General features: G+C 32.6%; 1 protein-coding gene across 4 annotated transcripts in view; it reads left to right on the forward strand.

The window, feature by feature from the left end:
• Positions 1 to 23,680, forward strand: part of Pkc53E (Protein C kinase 53E) — a 150,421-nt gene that overhangs the window by 38,748 nt on the left and 87,993 nt on the right. For 2 of the 4 annotated variants that reach the window (XM_089103125.1, XM_089103124.1), the window contains exon 4: positions 9,458 to 9,574. In XM_089103125.1, the coding sequence (XP_088959251.1) occupies positions 9,458 to 9,574 (117 nt within the window). The remainder of the gene's footprint in view (positions 1 to 9,457; positions 9,575 to 23,680) is intronic. The other 2 variants (XM_089103126.1, XM_089103123.1) reach the window with 1 other exon arrangement.

The following is a 23,680-nucleotide window of genomic DNA, read 5'->3' on the forward strand; positions in this document are numbered from 1 at the left end:
GTTTTATTTTTTTTTTTTTTTTAATTGGTTTTGTGTGTGTTTTATAATGTTCGTGTGTGTTAGTTTATGTGTTGTTTAATTTTTGTGTGGTTTTGTAAGTTTTTTTTGTGTTATTAAGTTTTTGTGTGTGTGTAATATTTAGATATGGTATGTAAGTTTTTTTGTGTTTTTTAGTTTTTGTTTTTGTGTTTTTTTTTGTGTGTGTAATTGTGTTTTTGTTTTTTATTTTTTGTGTGCTTTTTTTTTTTGTTTTGTTTGTTTTTGTTTTTTTGTGTTTTAGTGTTTGTTTTTTTGTTAGTTTTTTTTTGTGGTTGTTTGTAAGCTTATGTGTGTTTGTAAGTTTTTGAGTTTGTACCCATATCAATTCTATTTTCCTAAAATAATATAAAAATTTCCACTTCAATTCAGATTTTTCTCAAACAGATGAAAGAATTTAAAATACTGTTCTAAATTTTTCATAGAAGATAGAAAAGTTCAAGTTCTCTTCTGAATTTTACCAAAGAACATAATTCAATTCTAATTTCTCCAGAGAAAATAAAAAGCTTCCACTTCAGTTTTAAGTTCACCAAGACATGAAAAATTTAAAGTTCAATTCAAAATTTTTCCGTAGAAGATAGGAAACGTTTTACTATGATTGTGATTATTTTCCATGAAGATAAAAAGTTTCACTTTAATTCTAAATTTTCTTAAATTCAATTCCGACGTTTCTCAAAGAGATGAAAAATTTTAAGTTCTGTTCCAAATATTTTCCCGGAAGAAGAAAAATTTAACTTCGATTCTGAATTTTCTCAATGAAAATGAAATAAGTTATTGATCAATTCTATTTTCCTAAAATAATATAAAATTTTACACTTCAATTCAGATATTTCTCAAAGAGATGAAAAAATTTAAAATACTGTTCCAAATTTTTCTTAGAAGATAGAAAAGTTCAAGTTGTCTTCTGAATTTTACCAAAGAACATAATTCAATTCCAATTTCTCCAGAGAAAATAAAAAGCTTCCACTTCAGTTTTAAGTTGACCAAGACATAAAAAATTTAAAGTTCAGTTCTAAAATTTACCGTAGAAGATAGAAAAAGTTATACTACGACTGTTATTATTTCCAGTTAAGATAAAAATTTTCAGTTAAATTAGAAATTTTCTTAAATTTAGTTCCGACTCTTCACATCGAGATGAAAAAATTTAAAGTTCTGTTCCAAATATTTCATTGAAGAAAGTAAAATTTATACTTTGATCGTGAATTTTCTAGTTCTCTTCTTAATTTTACCAAAGAATATTATTCAATTCTAATTTCTCCAGAGAAAATAAAAAGCTTCCAATTCAGTTTGATGTTCACCAAGACATAAAAAATATTAAAGTTCAGTTCTAAATTTTTCCCTAGAAGATTTAAAAAGTTATATTATGATTGTGATTATTTTCTATGAATATAAAAAGTTTCACTTTAATTTTAAATTTTCATAAATTCAATTCCGACTTTTCTGAATGAGATGAAAAAATTTAAAGTTCTGTCCCAAATATTGCCCCCGGAAGAAGAAAAGTTCAACTTCGATTTTGAATTTTCTCACTGAAAATGAAATATATTATTTATCAATTTTTTTTTCACAAAACAATATAAAACGTCGCCACTTCAGTTCATATTTTTCTCAAAGAGATGAAAAATTTTTAGATACTGATCCGAATTTTTAATATAATATAGAAAAATTTAATCTCTCATCGGAATTTTACCATCTAAAAGAATTAAATTCTAATTTAAAAATATAAAATAAACAGCTTACACAAACTATTTTCAATAGAAGATAATAGAGAAATCCCTAATAAGATAGGAAAATTTATACTTTGATTGTAATTATTTTCAATGAATATAATAAGTTTCACTTAAATTTAAAATTTTTTCAAAAAAGTGAAGAAAATTTCAACTTCGATTCTGAATTTTATCAATGAAAAAGAAATACGTTATTGATTAATTCTATTTCCACAAAATAATAAAAAAATTTTCAACTTCAGTTCAGATTTTTCTCAAACATATGAAAAAAATTTAAATACAGTTACAAATTTTTTCATAGAAGATAGAAAAGTTCAAGTTCTCTTCTGAATTTTACCAAATAACATAATTCAATTCTATTTTCTCCAGAGAAAATAAAAAGCTTCCAAGTCAGTATTAAGTTCACCAAGACAAACAAAATTTAAAGTTCAGTTCTAAATTTTTCCATAGAAGATAAGAAAAGTTATACTATGATTTTGATTATTTTCATGAAGATAAAAAGTTTCACTTTAATTATAAATTTTCTTAAATTCAATTCCTACCTTTCTCAAAGAGATGAAAAAATTTAAAGTTCTGTTCCAAATATTTTTCCGGATGAAGAAAAGTTCAATTTCAATTCTTAATGTTCTCAATTAAAATGAAATTAGTTCTTGATCAATTATATTTTCATAAGATATTATAAAATTTACCACATCAATTCATATTTTTATCAAAGCGATGAAAAAATTTATAACATTGTTCCAAATTTTTCATAGAAGATAGGAAAAGTTATACTTTGATTGTGAATATTCTTCATGAAGATATGCAACTCCACTTTAATTCTGAGTTTTCTCGAAGAAGTGCAAAATGTAAAAGTTCTCTTCTGAATTCTCTTAGAGAAGAGAAAAAAAGTTAGCTCAATTCTAAAATTTACCATTGAAAAGTAAAAAGCTTCCATTTCAGTTCCTAATTTCTCAAATACATAAAAAATTTAAAGTTCAATTCTAAATTTTTCCATACAAAATAGGAATGGCTATACTATGAGTGTGATTATTTACTGTGAAAATAAAAAGTTTCACTTTATTTCTAATTTTTCTTAAATTGAGTTCATTCATCTAACCACCAAAAAAAAATGGTTAGGTTAGGTTAGGTATAAATAAATATTAATAAATAATTAGAAACATTTCTCCATGTTTAAGTTAGGATAAGTTAGGTAAACTTATCACGAGCGCTCATGATAAGCTAACCTAACCTAACTTAAACATGATAAAAAGATTAAATTAGGTTAGGTTAGACTAGATTAAGTTAGGTTAGGTTAAGTTAGGTTAGGTTAGGTTAGCCTACGTACGCGCGCGTCCGTAAGCTAAACTAACCTAACATAACCTAACCTAACTTAATCTAGTCTAACCTAACCTAATTTAATCTTTTTACCATGTTTAAGTTAGGTTAGGTTAGCTTATCATGAGCGCTCATGATAAGTAGAACTAAACTAGAACTCTAACAAAAAAAAAAACTCTAAGCTAAAATTCTAAAATCTTAACTAAAACTAAACTAAACTAGAACTCAACTTAAAACTCTAAGCTAAGACTATAAGGTAAAACACCAAACTCTTAACTAAAACTAAAATACAACTCTAACTTAAAATCAAATTTAAAAAAATCAAAATATTAAACAAAATTAAACTAAACTAGAACTCTAACAGAAAAAACTCTAAGTTAAGACTAATCTAAAACTGTAAAATCTAAAATAAAATTAAAATAATCTAGAAATCTAATAAAAACTCTAAGCTATAACTCTAAGATAAAACAATAAACTATTAACTAAAACTAAACTAAACTAGAATTTCAACAAAAACTCTAATCTAAGACTCTAAGCTAAAAACTATAAACTATTAACTATAAATATAATAAAATAGAAATATAACTGAAAATAAATTGTAAGAAATAAAAATATTAACTAAAACGAAACTAAAATAGAACCCTAACAAAAACTCTAAGCTAAGACTCTAAGCTAAAACTCTAAGCTCTTAAATAAAACTAAACTAAACTAGAACTTCAACAAAAACTCTGAGCTAAAAACTCTAAACTCTTAACTAAAACTAAACAAGAACTCTAACTGAAACTCAATGGTAGAACAGCAAACTCTTAACTAAAATTAAAGTAAACTAGAACGCTAACAAAAAGCGGCGCATCCCTGCGGTGCTTTCCTGCGGCGCTTCCCCCGCCCCATAGTACACCCCCCTGTGGTGCATACCCATGCGTCGCATTCCTGCCCCGCGGTGCGTATTGGGCCTGGGGGACCTTTGAGGACCGGGGGGAGGGCCTCTGGGGCCCGGGGGGTGGGGGGCCCTTTTGGGGTCCGGGGGCCCTTTGAGGACCAGAGGAGGGCCTTTGAGGGTCTGAGGAGGGCGTTTGGGGGGCTGGGGCTCTTTGGGAGCTTGGGGGACCTTTGAGTACCGGGGGCTTCCTTCGGGGTTGGGGTGGGGGATCGGAACCCTTTGGGGTTGGGGTAGAGGACCTCACAACACTGTTCAAATGGAACTTGTGTATTATAACGACCACAGAGTTTCACCCTCAAATACTCTTCTAAAACCTTTCCTAAAATCTTCTTTCAAAATGTCTCTAACTGTTTCGCCGAAATAATCCCGTAAAATGGATAAAACGGTTTCGCCCAAATAATCCCTAAACGTAATTTCAGCGTGTTCCTTTTGTTTGGCAACTCTGCGCTAACGCATTTCAAATTTCTAGGAAACCTTTTCCTACGTTAATCTCTTCATCTCATAAATTTTCCTAGCTAAACTATTAGGGTTTCGTTAGAATATCAATTTATCTCTCCAACTCAAAGCTCCGTGAAGCCGTATTTAAAAATAGAATTTCTATCTATTTATACTCCCTCATAATTCCAAGATAACAAGTGATGTCATTTATAATTCCTGAAACTAAAGATCAATGAAGCCCTATTTAAAAATAGAATATTAATTTTTCTCTCTGACCTAAAGAACGTTTATCCCTCAGACCTAAGATTAAAGAAGCCTTAATGTTTCTTAATTCTCCCTTTCGTGAATCAATAATTTCCCCTAGCGATTATGTAAATCAATTTCTCAGGTTAGGCCGTATTGAGTCCGAACATTACCACTTGGTTTATGGTTTTCCATTTTCACTGACAAAATCCATAAACCAGACATAAATGTGAGAAAGTTCCTGTTTTTCAAATTCTCACTGACAAAAACCAAGAAAACAGACATAAATGTGAGAAAGTTCCTGTTTTTCAAATTTACACTGACAAAAACAATAAACCATCCATAATTTGATGTTGAGATCCGAGAAAAACATCAAATAAATTGAACAACACACATAACCATCCATGAAAACATCCATCAATGTGAGAAAATTCCTGGTTTTTCAAGTGAGAAAATTCCTGTTTTTTCATTCTCAGTGAGAAAACCATAAACCACGTGGTGCTGTCACGACTCAATAAGGCCTTTCTACTGACGACCTCTTTTTCGTTTGGCCCCAGACTTAAATGAACAGTCTATGGCAATCTCTTATCCTACATGTTTAAAACGTGTCCTAGACATCTCAACCTTTCTCTCATTATAGCCCTAGAAAGTGGAATACAATTACATTACTCGTACTGCTTGTCGTTTGACATCTGTCATATGGCATATAGTTTATAAATATTAAAGCATTGTGAAAACGTAGAAGGTAAGCATGAGAAAAGATTTTTTCCCATATTAAGCAAACTTTTATATTAGCCAATGGTATAAAGCAAATACGCATAAATGATCTCTAATTTTCCAAGCATTAGTACTCAAAATTTAGATTTAATCGTATAGAAGAGAACATGAGGGAATAATGTTTTGTAGAACGAAGGCCGAAAATTCAATAAAATTATTTGTAAAAAGTAAATATATATATATACATATATATATATATATATATATATATATATATATATATATATATATATATATATATATATATATATATATATTATATATATATATATATATATATATATATATATATATATATATATATATATATATATATATATATATATATATATATATATATATATATATATATATATGAAGCAAAAGGTATATATAAATATATATGTATATATATATATATATATATATATATATATATATATATATATATATATCTGAGCAATTAAAGCAAAAGGCATGGAAATTCTATCTGCAGTTTGAAGACAAACGGCAGCAGGAATAACATTGAATCGTAAGCGGAATCTGCGGTTAGACGAGAAGCAACAGTGAGAATGAAAAAGAATCCTAGGAGTATACAAATCCTATAAAATGCATGATTTTGTGGATGGATGAACATGAAGGAGGAGTTAAATTCTCATCAAAATTTCGTAGTTCCGTTGAAATTGCTGATTTGCCACCTCGTGACTTAAAACTAAAGAATAACACGAAACTTATTCTAACGTGTTATTTGAGAATCACATATATATAAGCCTGTCGGTTCAAGTGAAGCTCGGCTCCTGGCACTTACTATCTTTAAGGGAGCAATAATTTAATATTTTTCTCAAAAACTGCTTCAATTTTTTTTTTTTTTAAAATTATCACACCAAGAATTTCTAACATAAAAAAAAAAAAAAAACAGATAAAAAATTCAAGATTATGGAAAAACTCGTTCAGAGCTTTACTTTTTTTTTAAACTCATTTGAGTGATGCCACATTCATATGCTTTTAAAGAGCAAAAAATATACATGATGATATCTCAATGACATACTGCACGAAATAAAAGGTGTTGTATGCTGACAGTATTTTTATAGTTTAAATATGCCTAGATAACGAACCGAACAACATACTGTATTTATAATTTTAAAATAATGCGTCGCTTGAACAAAAAAATTTTTTCTTTAACAACCTGGACCATCAAATGTGACAAGAACTTCTAAAATAATTTAAAGACAAACTATTTTAACTTCGTAAATTATTTCACACTAAAAAAAACCTTAATTAAAGGCACAAAGTTGGGAAAACTCGTTTAGAGTATTAATTTTGGAAAAAAAACATTTTTCATGCGAATTACTTCACATTCATCAATCTTCATATTTCAATTTAAAGAGCAAATTACATCGTTTTCTTCCATGGGTGGAATCTTGTTTGGTATGGATGACGTATGCGAAAATATACAATATGACGAATTAATCCGAACAGCTAAAGCAAATGACATGGAACAAGCGACAACAAGAATCACATTGAATTGGAAACGAAATTTTGCAAAACAAAATCTGTGGTTAAAACACAAATCAAAATTATCATGGAATGAAGGAACGTCTCAATATTATTGCGTCTCTGAAGGATCAACAGGAAGGAAGAATTGAATTCATGTCCGAATTTCATAATGCGATTGAAATTAATGATTTGCCGCCTTATGAATTAAATCTAAAGAATAACACGATAATTATGTTAATGTGTAATTCTGGTATATGCGGAATTACATACGATGGTGAATTAATCCAAAAAGCAAAAGCAACAGCATTCGAAATTATGCTAGATGATGAATTAATCTGAACAACTAAATCAAAAGGCATGGGAAGAATGTGTGAGGTAATCATGAATGAACATAGAGCACAAAGAGATATGCAATTTGGAGACGTGTAATAACAAGCATCAAAACGAATTCCGGATGAAAATGATGGACAACGAGATCTGCGGTTAGAAGAGAAGCAACAGCGAGAAGATCAACGAATCCCAGAAGAATACAAATCCTACAAGATGAATGATTCTGTGGAAGGATGAACAAGAAGGAGGAATTTAATTCACGCCAGAATTTCTTAATTCAATTGAAATTACGGATTTGCCACCTCATGACTTAAATCTGAAGAACAACACGATAATTATGCTAACGCATAATTTGAGAATCAAATAGATACATGCGTGCCCCTTGCTGAATGCCAGGATCCGAGAGAAGCTTGGTCTCCTGGCACTATTTATTATAAATGTATGCTGAATGAGGGTATAGTATGATATATTTATGCTTGATATAGTATAATGACTGTATATTCGATTAAATAATGTAAAAAAAATTGTGTCGCATTTGATAACCCTTTAAAACCTTAACGTTTGAATTTTATTTTGTTTTAAAAACTCAAGTTTCGAAGTTTTTCATATACACGATTAATTTTGTAAAAATATGCTATCCCTGCGTTTAAACCCTAGTGACCCCTAAAACTCCAGGATTTTAAAATGAAGAGATAAAAAAAGTATTTTCAAGATCTAAGGGGGGGAGGGCTAGCAATTTTTGTTTCCATTTTGTCACTGAAAATAAGGAAAAAGAAGTTCCTTTTCAAAATCAATGGGGTAAAAAAAACCTACGGATTAATTACCCTCATCCCCCTCCCCCCGCGTCTTCGTTCCACCTCTGTGTCTTTGATTAAACCCCCTTAAACCCATAACATTTTGTTATAGAGCTTATCGCGTTTAAAGCCTAGTGGAGACAAAGGCAGGGAAGTAAAAGACTTAGCCTAACAACTGAATTCTTTTCCGCTCCTAAAGAAATTCGTCAATGAAAACAACTTCTTTAATTGAAATTTTCTACAGTAGAATGTTTACGGGCTAAAAGAAGCTTCAAATTCTTTTCAAGATTGGTTGCTTCTCCTTTAGCAATAGATTCAATTGGAGGACTTGTTATTTTGACAGTAAAGGAACAGAGATATCACGTAGCTCGATTCCGGCAATGCAAAAGCCAATTTGCAAGGTAAATATTTTACCAGAAAGGAGAAAAATTAACAATATGTTTCTTTCTTTTTTAATTTTACTTGTAATGGCTGTAAAGTTCACTTGCAAAAATGCTTTGAATAAAAAAACATTTTCTCAGTTAAAATTAATTACAGTGACAACAATCGTGTTTGACGTTCCTGGCTCAAACTTTAACTTCGGAGCAACAGGTAAATAACTACTGTAAAAAAAGGTTGAGTATTTGGCTCCCTTTTTATTCATTGAACAATTTTGATTGGCTGGCAAAATTCTTCACAAAACCAACGGAAGTAAAGGGCAGTAATTTCTTTTTTCTTTTGCCAATAGAGGTTTTTATTTGGCATTAAAACATGGCAAAACTAGTTTTCATGTAAAAATTAGACCTCTTACTGTTTCTACGAATGACAAAGGGGGATATATAAGAGCTTTCTATGTATTAGAGCTTACCACATACACAGCTTTCTATATCTAAGAGCGTACTAACCATTCTAATTATCTTGAGGGCCAAATTAAACATTAAAAAACAGACTGAACCAATTAATAGAACACACTGGGTTGAATGATATAGACAATGAATCTTAGTTAAAGAAAAAACTGACAGAAAATAACCTAATTACCAAAATGGCTCTTGATTTTACCACATCGAGGTTTTCTCTATTTCGTTACTTTTCAAATATATATATGTAACTAACGGAGATATTCTATTTCCTAAGCTGAAGTATGGAGATTATTGATAAAACAGCTAGAATTCATGTTTATTTTAAAAAATATACTTTTTATATCCACAAATACACTAAAGTGTAATAGCTGAAATTAAAGTAATGGTTATATAGAATAGAAATTTTGTTTTATGGGATACGTTTAACCAGGTTAACATGGTGACAGGAACCCTTGTGCCGCGTCTTCCTTTTGTTTTAATAATCTTGGGTACATCTAATTCAACAAAGTTTCTATTTTGTAATGAATTCGTGTTTATTTGCAGCAGAAGCCATCAATTGCTCATAGACCACGTGACTCTGGTGTTCCAAATGGAAATGCTGTCCCACATAACATGGGGAAGAAGGATCTTATAAGGGCGTCAGATTTCAATTTCTTACAGGTTGTTTTTTTCAATCTTTCTTCGTTTGTGCATTTTCCTTTACTATTGTTTTCAATCCGCTAATGAAATTTTACTTTAAACATCTCTTTCTCTTTATCCCTCTGTCTCTTTATATTTTTCTTTCTTGGCTCTTATTCTGAATTTACTAGTCATGGGTGCCTAAAAAATTAGGAGAGAGGGAACGGAATTAGCCGTTGAATCCGCACCCTGAAATAAGGATTTTCTATTAATTTGAAGCAGGCATGTCAAAGATACCTCGTGTAGGCTTAAGGGCCCCCATGATATGCATTTGCAGTTCATGTCCTAGATAATAGTTCTTTATTTTGTAACTTTTTAAGTATTAGCTATTTTAAAACATCCACTATCATTAAAGATTTAACATTTAAGAGTAAAGTAATGTTTTTCTGGGATCCTCTGTCGTTATGTTCGTAATTACGTTTATGTTACGTTCGTAGATATTCTACGATAAATGCAAGTCAATATTGTTCTTGCTCAGAAACTCTGTAATAATAGTAGCTTAGAGCATTCTAAGGATTTGATTCCTTTAGTTTCCAAACTGATGACAGTGCCGCGTCTCCAGAAAAAAGAGATTAATTCGACACCAAAGTATAATTCTTCATTGAATTTGTTTGTAAAGTAATCCAGGAATGTGTTTTGTCTATCTAGGGGGGGGGGGGGTACCATATAAAACTAATTTTTTCTGATACACAGATTTATACCTGAATTTAACTTAGCATTTATTTATTTTTTTAATTTCAAATTTCTATTATTCTTTTTCTTATAATTATTTCTATTTCATATATTTATTATCCTATGCTCTCATTTCTGTTCCATTTATTCCGATTATTCCTGTAATGTACCAAGGCCGTACCCAGGATTTTTTTTTCGGAGGGGGTTTTACAATTTTTTTTTGGGGGGGGGGTTACACAAAAAGCCTCAAAAATGCATACAAAATTTGTTTATGTCCATTTTTGTTACGTTTTTACGAGTCAAGCAAATATTTTTTTTGGGGGGGAGGGGGGTCAGACCCCCCCCCCCCCTGGAGACGGCCTTGTAATTTCCTATTCTTTCATCTTCTTCTTCCTCTTATTTGCAATGCTTTTAAGATAGATAACCAGATGAATCGCACTGTCAATAGAGTTATCCGGGTCAATAATAAGCTAAATTCTAGAAGTCTAAGCTTGAAAGCTTTGCATGAAGTTCTGCTTGAGAAACTTCTGTGTATGATGATTCCATGCGTGAAAAAGTTATTAAATTCAATCCTACTTATTGCATAAGCTATTTGCATCAGAGAATACATTAACGTAGAAAAACGAGAGGCGGAACCAGATAGGGTACCGATCTTGCAGATAATTGCACCATCAAATTCAAATGTTTTGAGTACTCTAGAGAGAGGATTTTACTCTCCCATCTATGGAAATGTCATATTTTGGATTTTTCCTAGGAAAGACGCTCACAGACGCTTCTTTAGTTGGTTTCTTCTCTTTATTAAATAAAAAAAAACAAGTTTTTTAAACTGAAAGTAAGGAGCGACATTAAAACTTAAAACTAACATAAATTATTCCGTATATGAATGGGGCTGCCCCATCCTCAACGAATTGATATTTACTATAAATTTTTTTTTTGTTTTAAAAAATAAAATTGTTATAAAGAGAAAAACTTTTCCATAAAGAGCAAGGCGTTGAGGAGGGGACATCCCCTTTCATATACGGAATAATTTCTGTTCGTTTTAAGTTTTAATGTCGCTCCTTACTTTCAGTTTAAAAAACTTGTTTTTTTTATTTAATTTTGCGCAAAGGCTAAGTGAGATTATCCATTCAACTTTTCCGATTCGTAGACCTAACCGGAAAAATATCCCTATTTGTCCCTGAATTTCAAATAGCCTCATTGTCTCCTCAAATCGTAAAAACAAATTATATAAGTTAGCCTGTAAGACCAGTAGTAATATTGACCTATATAATTATAAAAATTATAAAAACTTATACGCTAAACTCATCCGTGAAGGAAAGAAAAACTATTACTATACAAGAATTCTCAATTGCAAAGGAAACCTGAAAAAGATTTGGTCCACCATTAATGATATACTCTCAAAAAATAGAAAATCAAAGTCTATACCTATTCGCCTTAAAGACACAAATGGTAGATTAATTGACCCTTTACATGCACCTGACGCATTTAATAATTATTTTTCTACTGTTCCTCATACTGACTCCCGCTACTCCTTACCGGCTGTATTCCCTTGCTTCAATTCTAGATCCATGTTTTTCTGGCCAACTGATAGCAATGAGGTACTTCAAATCATCGGTTCTCTCCCTAATAGTTTTACTCCTGACTGTCTTGAATTGCTTCTTTAGTTGGTTTCTTCTCTTTATTAAATAAAAAAAACAAGTTTTTTAAACTGAAAGTAAGGAGCGACATTAAAACTTAAAACGAACAGAAATTATTCCGTATATGAAAGGGGCTGTCCCCTCCTCAACGCCTCGCTCTTTACGCTAAAGTTTTTTTTTCGTTTTAAAAAATAAAATTGTGAGACAGAGTCAAACTTTAGCGTAAAGAGCGAGGCGTTGACGAGGGGACAGCTCCTTTCATATACGGAATAATTTCTGTTCGTTTTAAGTTTTAATGTCGCTCCTTACTTTCAGTTTAAAAAACTTGTTTTTTTTATTTAATTTTGCGCAAAGGCTAAGTGAGATTATCCATTCAAATTTTCCGATTCGTAGACCTAACCGGAAAAATATCCCTATTTGCCCCTGAATTTCAAATTGCCTTATTGTCTCCTCAAATCGTAAAAACAAATTATATAAGTTAGCCTGTAAGACCAGTGGTAATATTGACCTATCTAATTATAAAAATTATAAAAACTTATACACTAAACTCATCCGTGAAGGAAAGAAAAATTATTATTATACAAAAATTCTCAATTGCAAAGGAAACCTGAAAAAGACTTGGTCCACCATTAATGATATACTCTCAAAAAATAGAAAATCAAAGTCTATACCTATTTGCCTTAAAGACACAAATGGTAGATTAATTGACCCTTTACATGCACCTGACGCATTTAATAATTATTTTTCTAATGTTCTTCATACTGACTCCCGCTACTCCTTACAGGCTGTATTCCCTTGCTTCAATTTTAGTTCCATGTGTTTCTGCCCAACTGATAGCAATGAGGTACTTCAAATCATCGGTTCTCTCCCTAATAGTTTTACTCCTGACTGTCTTGAATTGCTTCTTTAGTTGGTTTCTTCTCTTTATTAAATAAAAAAACAAGTTTTTTAAACTGAAAGTAAGGAGCGACATTAAAACTTAAAACGAACAGAAATTATTCCGTATATGAAAGGGGCTGTCCCCTCCTCAACGGCTCGCTCTTTACGCTAAAGTTTTTTTTTCGTTTTAAAAAATAAAATTGTGAGACAGAGTCAAACTTTAGCGTAAAGTGCGAGGCGTTGACGAGGGGACAGCCCCTTTCATATACGAAATAATTTCTGTTCGTTTTAAGTTTTAATGTCGCTCCTTACTTTCAGTTTAAAAAACTTGTTTTTTTTATTTAATTTTGCGCAAAGGCTAAGTGAGATTATCCATTCAAATTTTCCGATTCGTAGACCTAACCGGAAAAATATCCCTATTTGCCCCTGAATTTCAAATTGCCTCATTGTCTCCTCAAATCGTAAAAACAAATTATATAAGTTAGCCTGTAAGACCAGTGGTAATATTGACCTATCTAATTATAAAAATTATAAAAACTTATACACTAAACTCATCCGTGAAGGAAAGAAAAATTATTATTATACAAAAATTCTCAATTGCAAAGGTAACCTGAAAAAGATTTGGTCCACCATTAATGACATACTCTCAAAAAATAGAAAATCAAAATCTCTACCTATTCGCCTTAAAGACACAAATGGTAGATTAATTGACCCTTTACATGACCTGGCGCATTTAATAATTATTTTTCTAATGTTCTTCATACTGACTCCCGCTACTCCTTACAGGCTGTATTCCCTTGCTTCAATTTTAGATCCATGTGTTTCTGCCCAACTGATAGCAATGAGGTACTTCAAATCATCGGTTCTCTCCCTAATAGTTTTACTCCTGACTGTCTTGAATTGCTTCTTTAGTTGGTTTCTTCTCTTTATTAAATAAAAAAAAACAAGTTTTTTAAACTGAAAGTAAGGAGCGACATTAAAACTTAAAACGAACAGAAATTATTCCGTATATGAAAGGGGCTGTCCCCTCCTCAACGCCTCGCTCTTTACGCTAAAGTTTTTTATTGTTTAACAAAAATAGAGTTGTGAAAAAGTAAAAGTTTAGCGTAAAGAGTGAGGCGTTGAGGAGGGGACAGCCCTTTTCATATTCGAAATAATTTCTGTTCGTTTTAAGTTTTAATGTTGCTCCTTACTTTCAGTTTAAAAAACTTGTTTTTTTTTTTATTTAATTTTTGATCGTTTTTTTAGTTAAAGCAGCTTTTATTTTAGCTCACCGTCATTGAATAAGTAAACAAAATTTTCATAAAAATTTTACTTTTCTTTTGCTAAATGGCTGTCTCTAAATTGGTTCTGACGTAATTTACAAATTAACTTACGTAACGAACTTCTATATTCGTATATTTTTCTTCTTGCAAAAAATACAAAGTTGCAGATTTTTGCAGATATGAGCTTGAAACCTATGTAATAGGGCTTTCTGATATGCTGAATCTGACGGTGTGATTTTCATTATAATTCTTTCACTTGTAGGGGATGTTTCCCCCCTCTTTAAAAAATCAGTTAAATTTTCTCAGGCTCGTAGCCTTTGATGAGTAATACTAAACTTAATAAAATTTGTATATTTAGAATCAGCATTATAAGCCCATTCTTTTGATTGATTTATTGACATCAAAATTCCGTTTTTAAAAGTTTCGATTACTATTGAGCCGTATCGCTTGTTTTTTTTTTTATTGTTTTTTTTTTTTTATTACGTATATGTTATTAGGCATATGATGGGGTTCTCCCCTTAGTCAATACCACGCTCTTTACGTTAAAAGTTAAAATTTTGTTTAATTCACAAACCTCTGAATCACAAAGGCCGTTTAATTAGAATAGATAGCTCTTTTGAAAACACTAAAAAAGAACTGTAGCGTAAAGAGCGAGGTATTGACTTGGGGGTGAACCCCCTCATATACGTAATAATTTATGTTCGTTTTAAGTTCTAATGTTGCTTCTCACTTTCAGTTGAAAAAGCTTGTTTTTTTTAAAATTTAATTTCTGATCGTTTTTTAAATAATGCTTGGAAATCCGGCGCCCCCTTCATTAAAATGTCCCTTATCCCAAAGAAACATCCTCCACGGAATGATTCTGCCGAGTAACCCCCTCCTCCAGCCCCCCCCCCACCAGAAAAAAATACTTCCTGAAAATGTCTGTATACCTCCCAATAACCAATACAATATGTAAGCAATGGGCAAAGTTCATAACTTGCAGCCTTTCCCCTGGGAACTGTGGGAGATTAAGTCATCCTAAAAGACATATTTATTAGATTTTCGACTATGCTGAACAAAATGGCTATCTCAAAATTTAATTGGGTGACTTTGGGGAAAAAAAGAGCGTGGGAGGGGGTCTAGTTGCCCTCCATTTTTTTTGGTCACTTCATACGGGCACTAGAACTTTTAATTTCCGTTCCAATGAGCCCTCCTACGATATTCTAGGACCACTGGGTCAATACAATTACCCCTGGGGAAAAGATAAAAGAAGAAGAAGAAAAAAAAAAAATAAACACGCATCCGTGATCTTTCTTCTGGCAAAAAATGGAAAATTCCACATTTTTGTAGATAGGAGCTTGAAACCTCCACAGTAAGGTTCTCTGATACGCGGAATATGATGGTGTGATTTTCATTAAGGTTCTATAACTTTTAGTGGGTCTTTTCCCCTTTTTTCGAAATTAAGCCAAATTTTCTCAGGCGCGTAACTTTTGATGGTTAAGACTAAACTTGATGAAACTTATATATTTGAAATCAAAATTAAAATCTGATTCTTTTTATGTATCTATTGGTATCAAAATTCCGTTTTTTACACTTTTGGTTACTATTGAGCCGGGTCGCTCCTTACCTACAGTTCGTTACCACGAACTGTTTGATTAAATAAATAAAAAAAACAAGTTTTTTTTAACTGAGAGTAAAGAGCGACATTAAAACTTAAATCGAACAGAAATTATTCCGTATATGAAAGGGGATGTCCCCTCCTTAACGCCTCGCTCTTGACGCTAAAGTTTTTTATTGTTTTAAAAAATTGAATTATGAGAAAGAGTCAAACTTTAGCATAAAGAGCGAGGCGTTGAGGAGAAGACAGCCCCTTTCATATACAGAATAATTTCTGTTCGTTTTAAGTTTTAATGTCGCTCCTTACTCTCAGTTAAAAAAAAACTTGTTTTTTTTTTAATTTCTGAACGTTTTTAAATTAATGCAGGTTTTGATTTTGGCTCATTGTACATGAATAATTAAAACAAAATTTGCATATTAATTTTACTTTTTTTCGTTAAATTGCTTTCTCGAAAGTTGTTTAATTTTGTTTAAGAACTTTTTTATTACTAATAAATATACGTAACTTACGAATTAACTTACGTAATGAACTTCTATATTCATATATTTTTAATACGTATATCAGGGGGTTCGCCCCCTAGTCAATACCTCGCTCTTACGCTAAAGTTCGAATTTTGTTCTAATTCTTGAAAAATGACCCTTTAATCACAAAGGCCGTTAATTAGAATAAATAGATCTTATGAAAGTACTAAAAAACTTTAGCGTAAAGAGCGAGGTATTAAATAGGGGTGAACCCCTCATATACGTAATAATTTCTGTTTGTTTTAAGTTTTGACGTTGCTCCTTATTGAAAAACCTGTTTTTTCTTATTCAATTTCTGATCTTTTTTAAATAATGCTGGGAAATCCGGTGCCCCCTTCATAGCAATGTCCCTTCCCTCAGGGAAATTTCCTCCCACCTAACCCCCCACCCACTCATCCCCCCACTACCTGAAAAAATCCCTCCTGAAAACGTCTGTTTACTTCCCAATAACCAATAGTATATGTAGACATTTAGGCAAAGTTCATAACTTGCAGCCCTTTCCCTGGGGACTTTGGGGGATTAAGTCATCCTCAAAGACATAGTTATTATATTTTTCGACCATGCTGAACAAAATGGCTATCTCGAAATTTTGATCGGGTGACTTGGAAAAAAACAAGCTGGGAGGGGGGCTAGTTGCCCTTCATTTTTTTTTTGTCACTTAAAAAGGGCACTAGAGCTTTTAATTTGAGTTCGGATGAGCCCTTCTGCGATATTCTAGGACCACTGGGTCGATATGATTACACCTGGGGAAAAAACAAATAAACACGCATCCGTGATCTTTCTTCTGGCAAAAAATGTAAAATTCCACATTTTTGCAGATAGGAGCTTGAAATCACTATAGTCGGGTTAGCTGGTATTTTGAATCCGATGGTGCTGTGTTTAGTAAGGTTCTATGACTTTTTGGGGGTGTTTTCCCTTTTTTCGAAAATCAGGCAAATTTTCCTAGGTGGGTAACTTTTGATGGATAGGACTACTACCCAACTTGATGAAACTTTTGAAATCAGCATAAAAATCTGATTCTTCTTATGAATGTGTTGGTATCAAAATTCTGTTTTTTAGAGTTTCGGTTACTATTGAGCCGGGTTGCTCCTTTCTTACAGTTCGTTATGACGAACTGTTGATTAGTTTTGTTTTGTTTTTAAGAGCAATCAAATCGAACCAGTGACCGTAAAGTATCAAGAAGAGAATAGAATATCGTTCGAACAGAAATGTAAAACTAGAATCCTTTTTTATGTAATATAAGATATCGCACCATAACTAAGTACAGTTTTAGCTATTTTTACCAAAAAAAAAAAATATACCCAAAGAGGACCAAAATGCAGGCAAATGAAAATTTTGGGATAGTCAATCGGTTAAATTTTATCGGAAAGATACATGTAAAATTAATTCAAAAAACTTTTTCCACAAAATAAGTTTTTCAAAGATAAGTAAAGAACTCCATTAAACAAAAAATGAGCAAAAATAAAATCAAATATTCTACAAACCGTAAAACTACCACTAATCAGCATCGATAAATAAATGAAACCCAAAACGAACAGAAATTACAATAAATAACCAAGTCAAACTCAAAACAAGCAGAAATTAACATAAGTTGTGCTCAAAACCCCTATGCCATCCAAAGGCCAGAACAAAATTTGCACTTTACTGAAAAAAATATAAATGTTTTTACTTTTATAACTTTAATAGATAAAAAATATTAACTTTTTGATTACTAAATATCAGTATAAGCAGTTGAAGAAATTTGCTATCTCAAAATTTTTATTGCATGTGTTTGGGGAAATGGTGGGTGTGAGAGGAGGGTTAGTTGCCCTCCAATAACTTCCGACTATTAAAAAGGGCACTAGCCCTTTCAATTTCGAATCGAATGAGTTCTTTTTGAAGTTTCTATGACAACGCTTTCTATAAAAACCTTATATGCCCTAGGGCATAACTTACAACCCTTGACCTGAGGACTTTGAGGGGGTTGTCACCCTCAAAGACATAATTTCTGGACCTTTCAACTACGTTGAATAAAATGGCTATCTCAAAATTTTGATCGGATGTGTTTGGGGAAGGTGGGCGTGAGAGGGGTGTTAGTTAACCTCCAATCACTTTCGACTATTAAAAAGGGCACAAGCCCTTCTAATTTCCAATCGGATGAGCCCTTTTTGAAGTTTATACAGCATCACTGTCTGTAAGAACCTTATATGCCCCCAGGGCATAACTTACAGCCCTTGCCCCGAGGGCTCTGATGGGGGTTATCATCCTCACATACCTAATTCGTAAAACTTTTAAGTATGTTGAATACAATGGCTATCTAAAAATTTTAATTGGATGTGTTTGGGAGAAAGGTAGGCGTGAGAGGGGGTTTATTTGCCCTTAAATCACTCAACTATTAAAAAAGGCACTAGCCCTTTGAATTTCCAATCGAATGAGCCCTTTTTCAAGTTTCTACGACAAAGCTTTCTATAAAAAACCTTATATTCCTCCAGGGCATAACTTACATACCTTACCCTGAGGGCTGTGGGGGCAGTGTCATTCTCAAAAATATAATTTCCGGACCTTTCAACTACTTTGAATAAAATGGCTATCTCAAAATTTTTATTGGATGTGTTTGGATAAATGGTGGGCGTGTGTTAGTGAACTAGCCATTTCAACTAGCCATTTCATTTCAAAAGTGAAATAGCCATTTCAATTTCCAATCAAATGAGCCCTTTTTGAAGTATCTACGACAACGCTTTCTATAAAAAACCTTATATGGCCCCAGGGCATAACTTACAACCCTTGCCCTTAGGGCTTTAGGGGGGGTTTGTCTTCCTCAAAGACCTAATTTCCAGAACTATCAGCTACGTTAAATAAAATGGCTATCTCAAAATTTAGATTGGATGTGTTTGGGAGAAAGTTGGGCGTGATAGGAGGGTTAGTTGCCCTCCAATCACTTTTGACTATTAAAAAGGGCACTAGCCCTTTGTATTTTCAGTCAAATGAGCCTGTTTTGAAGTTTCTACGACAGCATTTTCTATAAAAACCTTACATGTCCCCAGGACATAACTTACAACCCTTGCCCTGACGGCTCTAGATAAGTATCCTCCTCAAAGATATAATTCCTATTAGGAAATCAACTACGCTGAACAAAATGACTATCTCAAAATTTTGCTTGGATGTGTTTGTGGAAATGGTGGGAGTGGAAGGGATGTTAGTTGCTTTCCAATCTCTTTCGACTATTGAAAAGGGCACAAGCCACTCCAATTTCCAATCGAATGAGCCCTTTTCGAAGTTTTTACGACATCTCCTTCGATACGAAGTGCCCTGGTCTAAGACCAAGAACCGAAAAAAAAATAATACATTGTGCCAACATCGGTCTTTACTTAGGCAGCGCTTTTGCACTGCCTATGATACACCACTTCCATGTGGAGGTGCATTCGTCAGTAAAAATAAGCGTAGTCCATACAAAATGAAAGGCTATTATAGACAATTGTTTGTTGGCTTGATTTGACTGACTCAATTCATTTGAGACGCCCTACAAGGTATTGCATTATTATAGACCAGCTGCTAAGGGGAGGGATCAGGGTTATGGGATGAATATTTCTCTGGGATAGGTGGTGTCTAATACCCAGAAAAGTACTATCTAGAAGCTAAAATTCCCAACTGTTTGGAAATACTTCAGACCCAATTGAAAAGGGTGTGGGAACTCACCCATCAGCCTCCTTCATTGGATGAGATATCTTTGACCTTACTGTTCAACGTAGATGTTAGGGAGGGGGAAGCTCCCTTCTTATTTGAAGGGTTTGAGAGTAGCGGAAAATATAGTTGACAATCATACTACCATTGGGTTAATCGGGAGTAGCAGAGCTAAACGGCTCCTGACGGTGACGCTAGACGCCTTGAGCTGAGATTTGAGCCAAAGATTGAGCCGCTTATCTCAATTATGACTATTTTTGTAAATTGATAGGCAAACTAAAGCTTTTAATAAAATAAAATATGGATAGAGAATCAGTGACAAATCAGCTAATGATTTTTTCTGCTATGAAGTTTTGAGGCTATTTCTATAACAGCATGTCTTCAAAAATAACATTTGTTTCATTTGTAAAGGCAATAGGTGAATGCAACTACGAAAGTATGTTCTATGTTAGCTTTTTTGCCACCAGTCAAATGCTAGCTAAAAGTGTAACCATGATCTTTTTTTAATATTTTTATTTCAAAGTTATATAGCATAACTTGTCTTCGTATCATATTGTAAATCAGAAATAAAACAAATTACGCTGCCATTTCTACTGTACATGTTACCCCTTCGTTTATATATCACTTAGATCACGGAAGTGTATATTTCTCTCTTGATTTTGGAGTAACCATTAAAACCACCATTAAGAAACAATATTGACCTAGTAATATTTCTTTATTATTTTCCTGTTCGTGTATACCAGAAAGAAAATCTTTTTATGGAAGATAAATTTGTTCTCTGACTCAAGAACTGTGGAACATAAAATACCACTTTACTGCAAATTTCTCTACTCCCACAACTTCTTTTATATCCTTAAAAATTTGCATCTCCTCTCCGGGGAGCATGATGAATATTGATGTTTTTAATTGATATTCTGGAGGTTAAATTGTGTTCTTTGCAAATACACTTATCCTCAAATGTATTAAAAGAAAAAAGGCTTCGTGTAATCCTCGGAATAAATTTCTACTTCCATCAATTTTGTTACAATACTACTTTTTTCGGAAATAAAAAAAAAAAAAATCAGATTTTTTTTACTTCTATGAAATACCCTTACCTAATATTCTTCATATATTTTTCGCTGATGCTCAATTCTTATGAAATATATCACAGTAAGATTAAAATATAATACCTTAAAAACAAATTTGGGCTATATATTTGCACATTAGGGGGGGGGAGGTGGTAAAGTATAGTGGGTCTTTTTCTCTGACACTCAATCCTAATGAAATATAAAAAAAATATGATGAAAATATAATACTTTATTATTCAAATTGTGGAAACTACAAAGGTAATTTACCCCCCCCCCTCTGTAATGTGCAAATATATAGTTCAAATTTGTTTGTCAAGAAAAATAGCGTCGAAAAAAGGTTATGCTTATGTTCTATTTAGATGAAGAATATTAGGTAGGGAGTATTTCATGCAAGCACCGGAAATTTTTTGCAAATTTCGGAAATTTACAATGCTAAATTTTTTGTTTTTTTCGAAAACTTAATAAGAAAAAACGGATTAGCGACCCTTCTTGACTAAGACCTAAGGACCTTGCGTATGCCCTGCATTGTGTTGCTATAACCAGGTTTAATCTATGGGTTCCGTATTACCAACCTGAGGTCAAACCCACTGCGCCACCGCAGGGCACAACAACTTTTAAGACTGGAAACGGGCGCTAGTGTCTAAAAATAAAATCACCAACGCCATTTAGAATTTATATTTAAAAGAAAGATAAGAGATGAGATAATTTCAACGAACAAAAAACAGAATATCGTCAAAAAAGGCTTAAAAAAAATCATGCACGTAAAACATAAAACTGGCAAAAGAATGCACTCTCATTTTATCAAAATTGCTATAAAAAAAAAAAAAAAAAAAAAAAAAAAAAAAAAAAACGAATCAGTAAAAAATAATAAAAATCTTATATACATACACGGGCCATGTTGTAAACAAAGAAGCTAAAACAAATAAAATTAGTAAATTAAAAAGGGTCGTCAAGTGCATAAAAAGGAGGGGGAAATTGAACATTAACAAATAAAAAGCAGTAAATTAGTTGGATGCTTCGTTAATTTTTTCCGTAATATAACGGACAAATGTTTTGTTTCATCCTGAAATTAGGCAGGGAATGAGGGGCAAGATGGGACCAGGCCGAAAGACTACCGGGTTGCGTGAGGTCTGAGGTGGCAAGTCTCTTTTGAGAAAAAACATTATAATTACGAAGATTCTTTATTTCATCTTTAGAAAAACGGGGGCACAACTTAAATCTCGTATACACGAAGTGTTTCTAACCTAGATTTTCTTTGTAGAAAAAAAGAGTAAAGAAAGAAATACTAGCTATTAGCCTACTCTAGGAATGTATACATTAGAAACTAACTGTCTCATCATACTAAAGACAATACGATTAAGAATTTTGCCTCTTAGCAAAAAAAGACAGAAGTATTGTCACCCAGGTAGAAAAGTCCAAGTAGAAAATTAGACAGCAATTGATTTACCTTAGTAGCGATACTTCTCGCTACGCTTCTCGGCCTTAGTAGTCAAGAAGCATCATAAATCCGACTTTCTTTCTAGGATTAAGTCAGTTTGCTTTAAAACATTGAAATGAAAGAAAAAAAAACAAGAAAAAATCTCAAGAAAAACTGAACTATCGTCTTGTATCTTTTAAGTAGCGCAAATTCCAGCAAATTGTGTTTTCTAGACAAAGTTTCCTACTAAATAAATGGAGGAGCATCTCCCAAATTGAAATATCTTAGTTCCACAAAAAAGCCTGCGTATTCCCTTTTGGACACCGTGGGAAAAATTAGCCCTGTTCTCTTGAAAATTCCGTCTTGGAATATTTCCTCCAATATAAAATTCTTCTTGGAAAAAAGCCCTCTGATAATCCCGCCGTAAAAAATTTCCCCCGCTTGAACTAAAAGGACCTCTGTCAGTTCTAAATTTGCTTGGTTCTGACTTTCAGTTTGCATTCCTTGTTATTTAAATTCAATAAGAAAAACAATGCCTCTTACAGGACATTTCTGAATGGATATCAGTACTTATAGTAATAATAGAAGGTAATTAGAGAAGTTTCCATAAAGATTTCTGAGAAATTTTCTTTTTACTGATCGCAAATTAATAGTTTAGTTAAAAGACAGGTCAAAACCTCAAACAAGGACATTTTGTATAATAAGCCCCAAACAAGTTTGAACCTTATCCTAGTCGTGCAACAAGGCCCCTACCATATTCTTTCTAGCTCCCTGCTCAAATCCGATCAAAGTTTTGAGATAGCTAAAACATTCAAAAGATCCAATAACTATGCTTCTGGGGATAACAGGAGACCACCCACAGCTGCTAGGGCAAGATGTGTAAATTATGTAAGTTGCCCATTGTTTGCGTATAAGTTTTACTGTTGGAGAAAGGGAGGCTAGTTTGATCCTGGGTCTCCAAAAAAGGCTAACGGTATTAAGGCCAACCTTTTCTCTAGTTTTCTCCTGTGAATCCCTATTTCTCTAGTAGATCGAAACAGATTCCACATACTAACATCCATGAATCATTTTATGAAGGTTATACTGTAGGAAGCCAACCTTCTTGGGTAAACTTCTAAGTAGATAGTCAAACCAGGAGCTATATTGGTTCCACACATGGCGAATGTTATTTTCTACCTCCTTCATAATACGGACTGAACTCTATGAATTCCTTCGCTATTTACGAGGCGAAGATGTATGAAGAGCCTTTACGAGCTCTAGAAAAATCGAGAACACACATACAAGCTCGTGAAAGACTACGAGATGAGACCGTCTGTAGTCTAAAACTTATATCCTATGAAGACACCACTTGTAAAAGATTGTTCAATAAAAAT

Source organism: Artemia sp. Qi Xiang Cuo, chromosome 17, assembly GCF_049724085.1.
Source record: "Artemia sp. Qi Xiang Cuo chromosome 17, ASM4972408v1, whole genome shotgun sequence".
NCBI lineage: Eukaryota > Metazoa > Arthropoda > Branchiopoda > Anostraca > Artemiidae > Artemia > Artemia sp. Qi Xiang Cuo.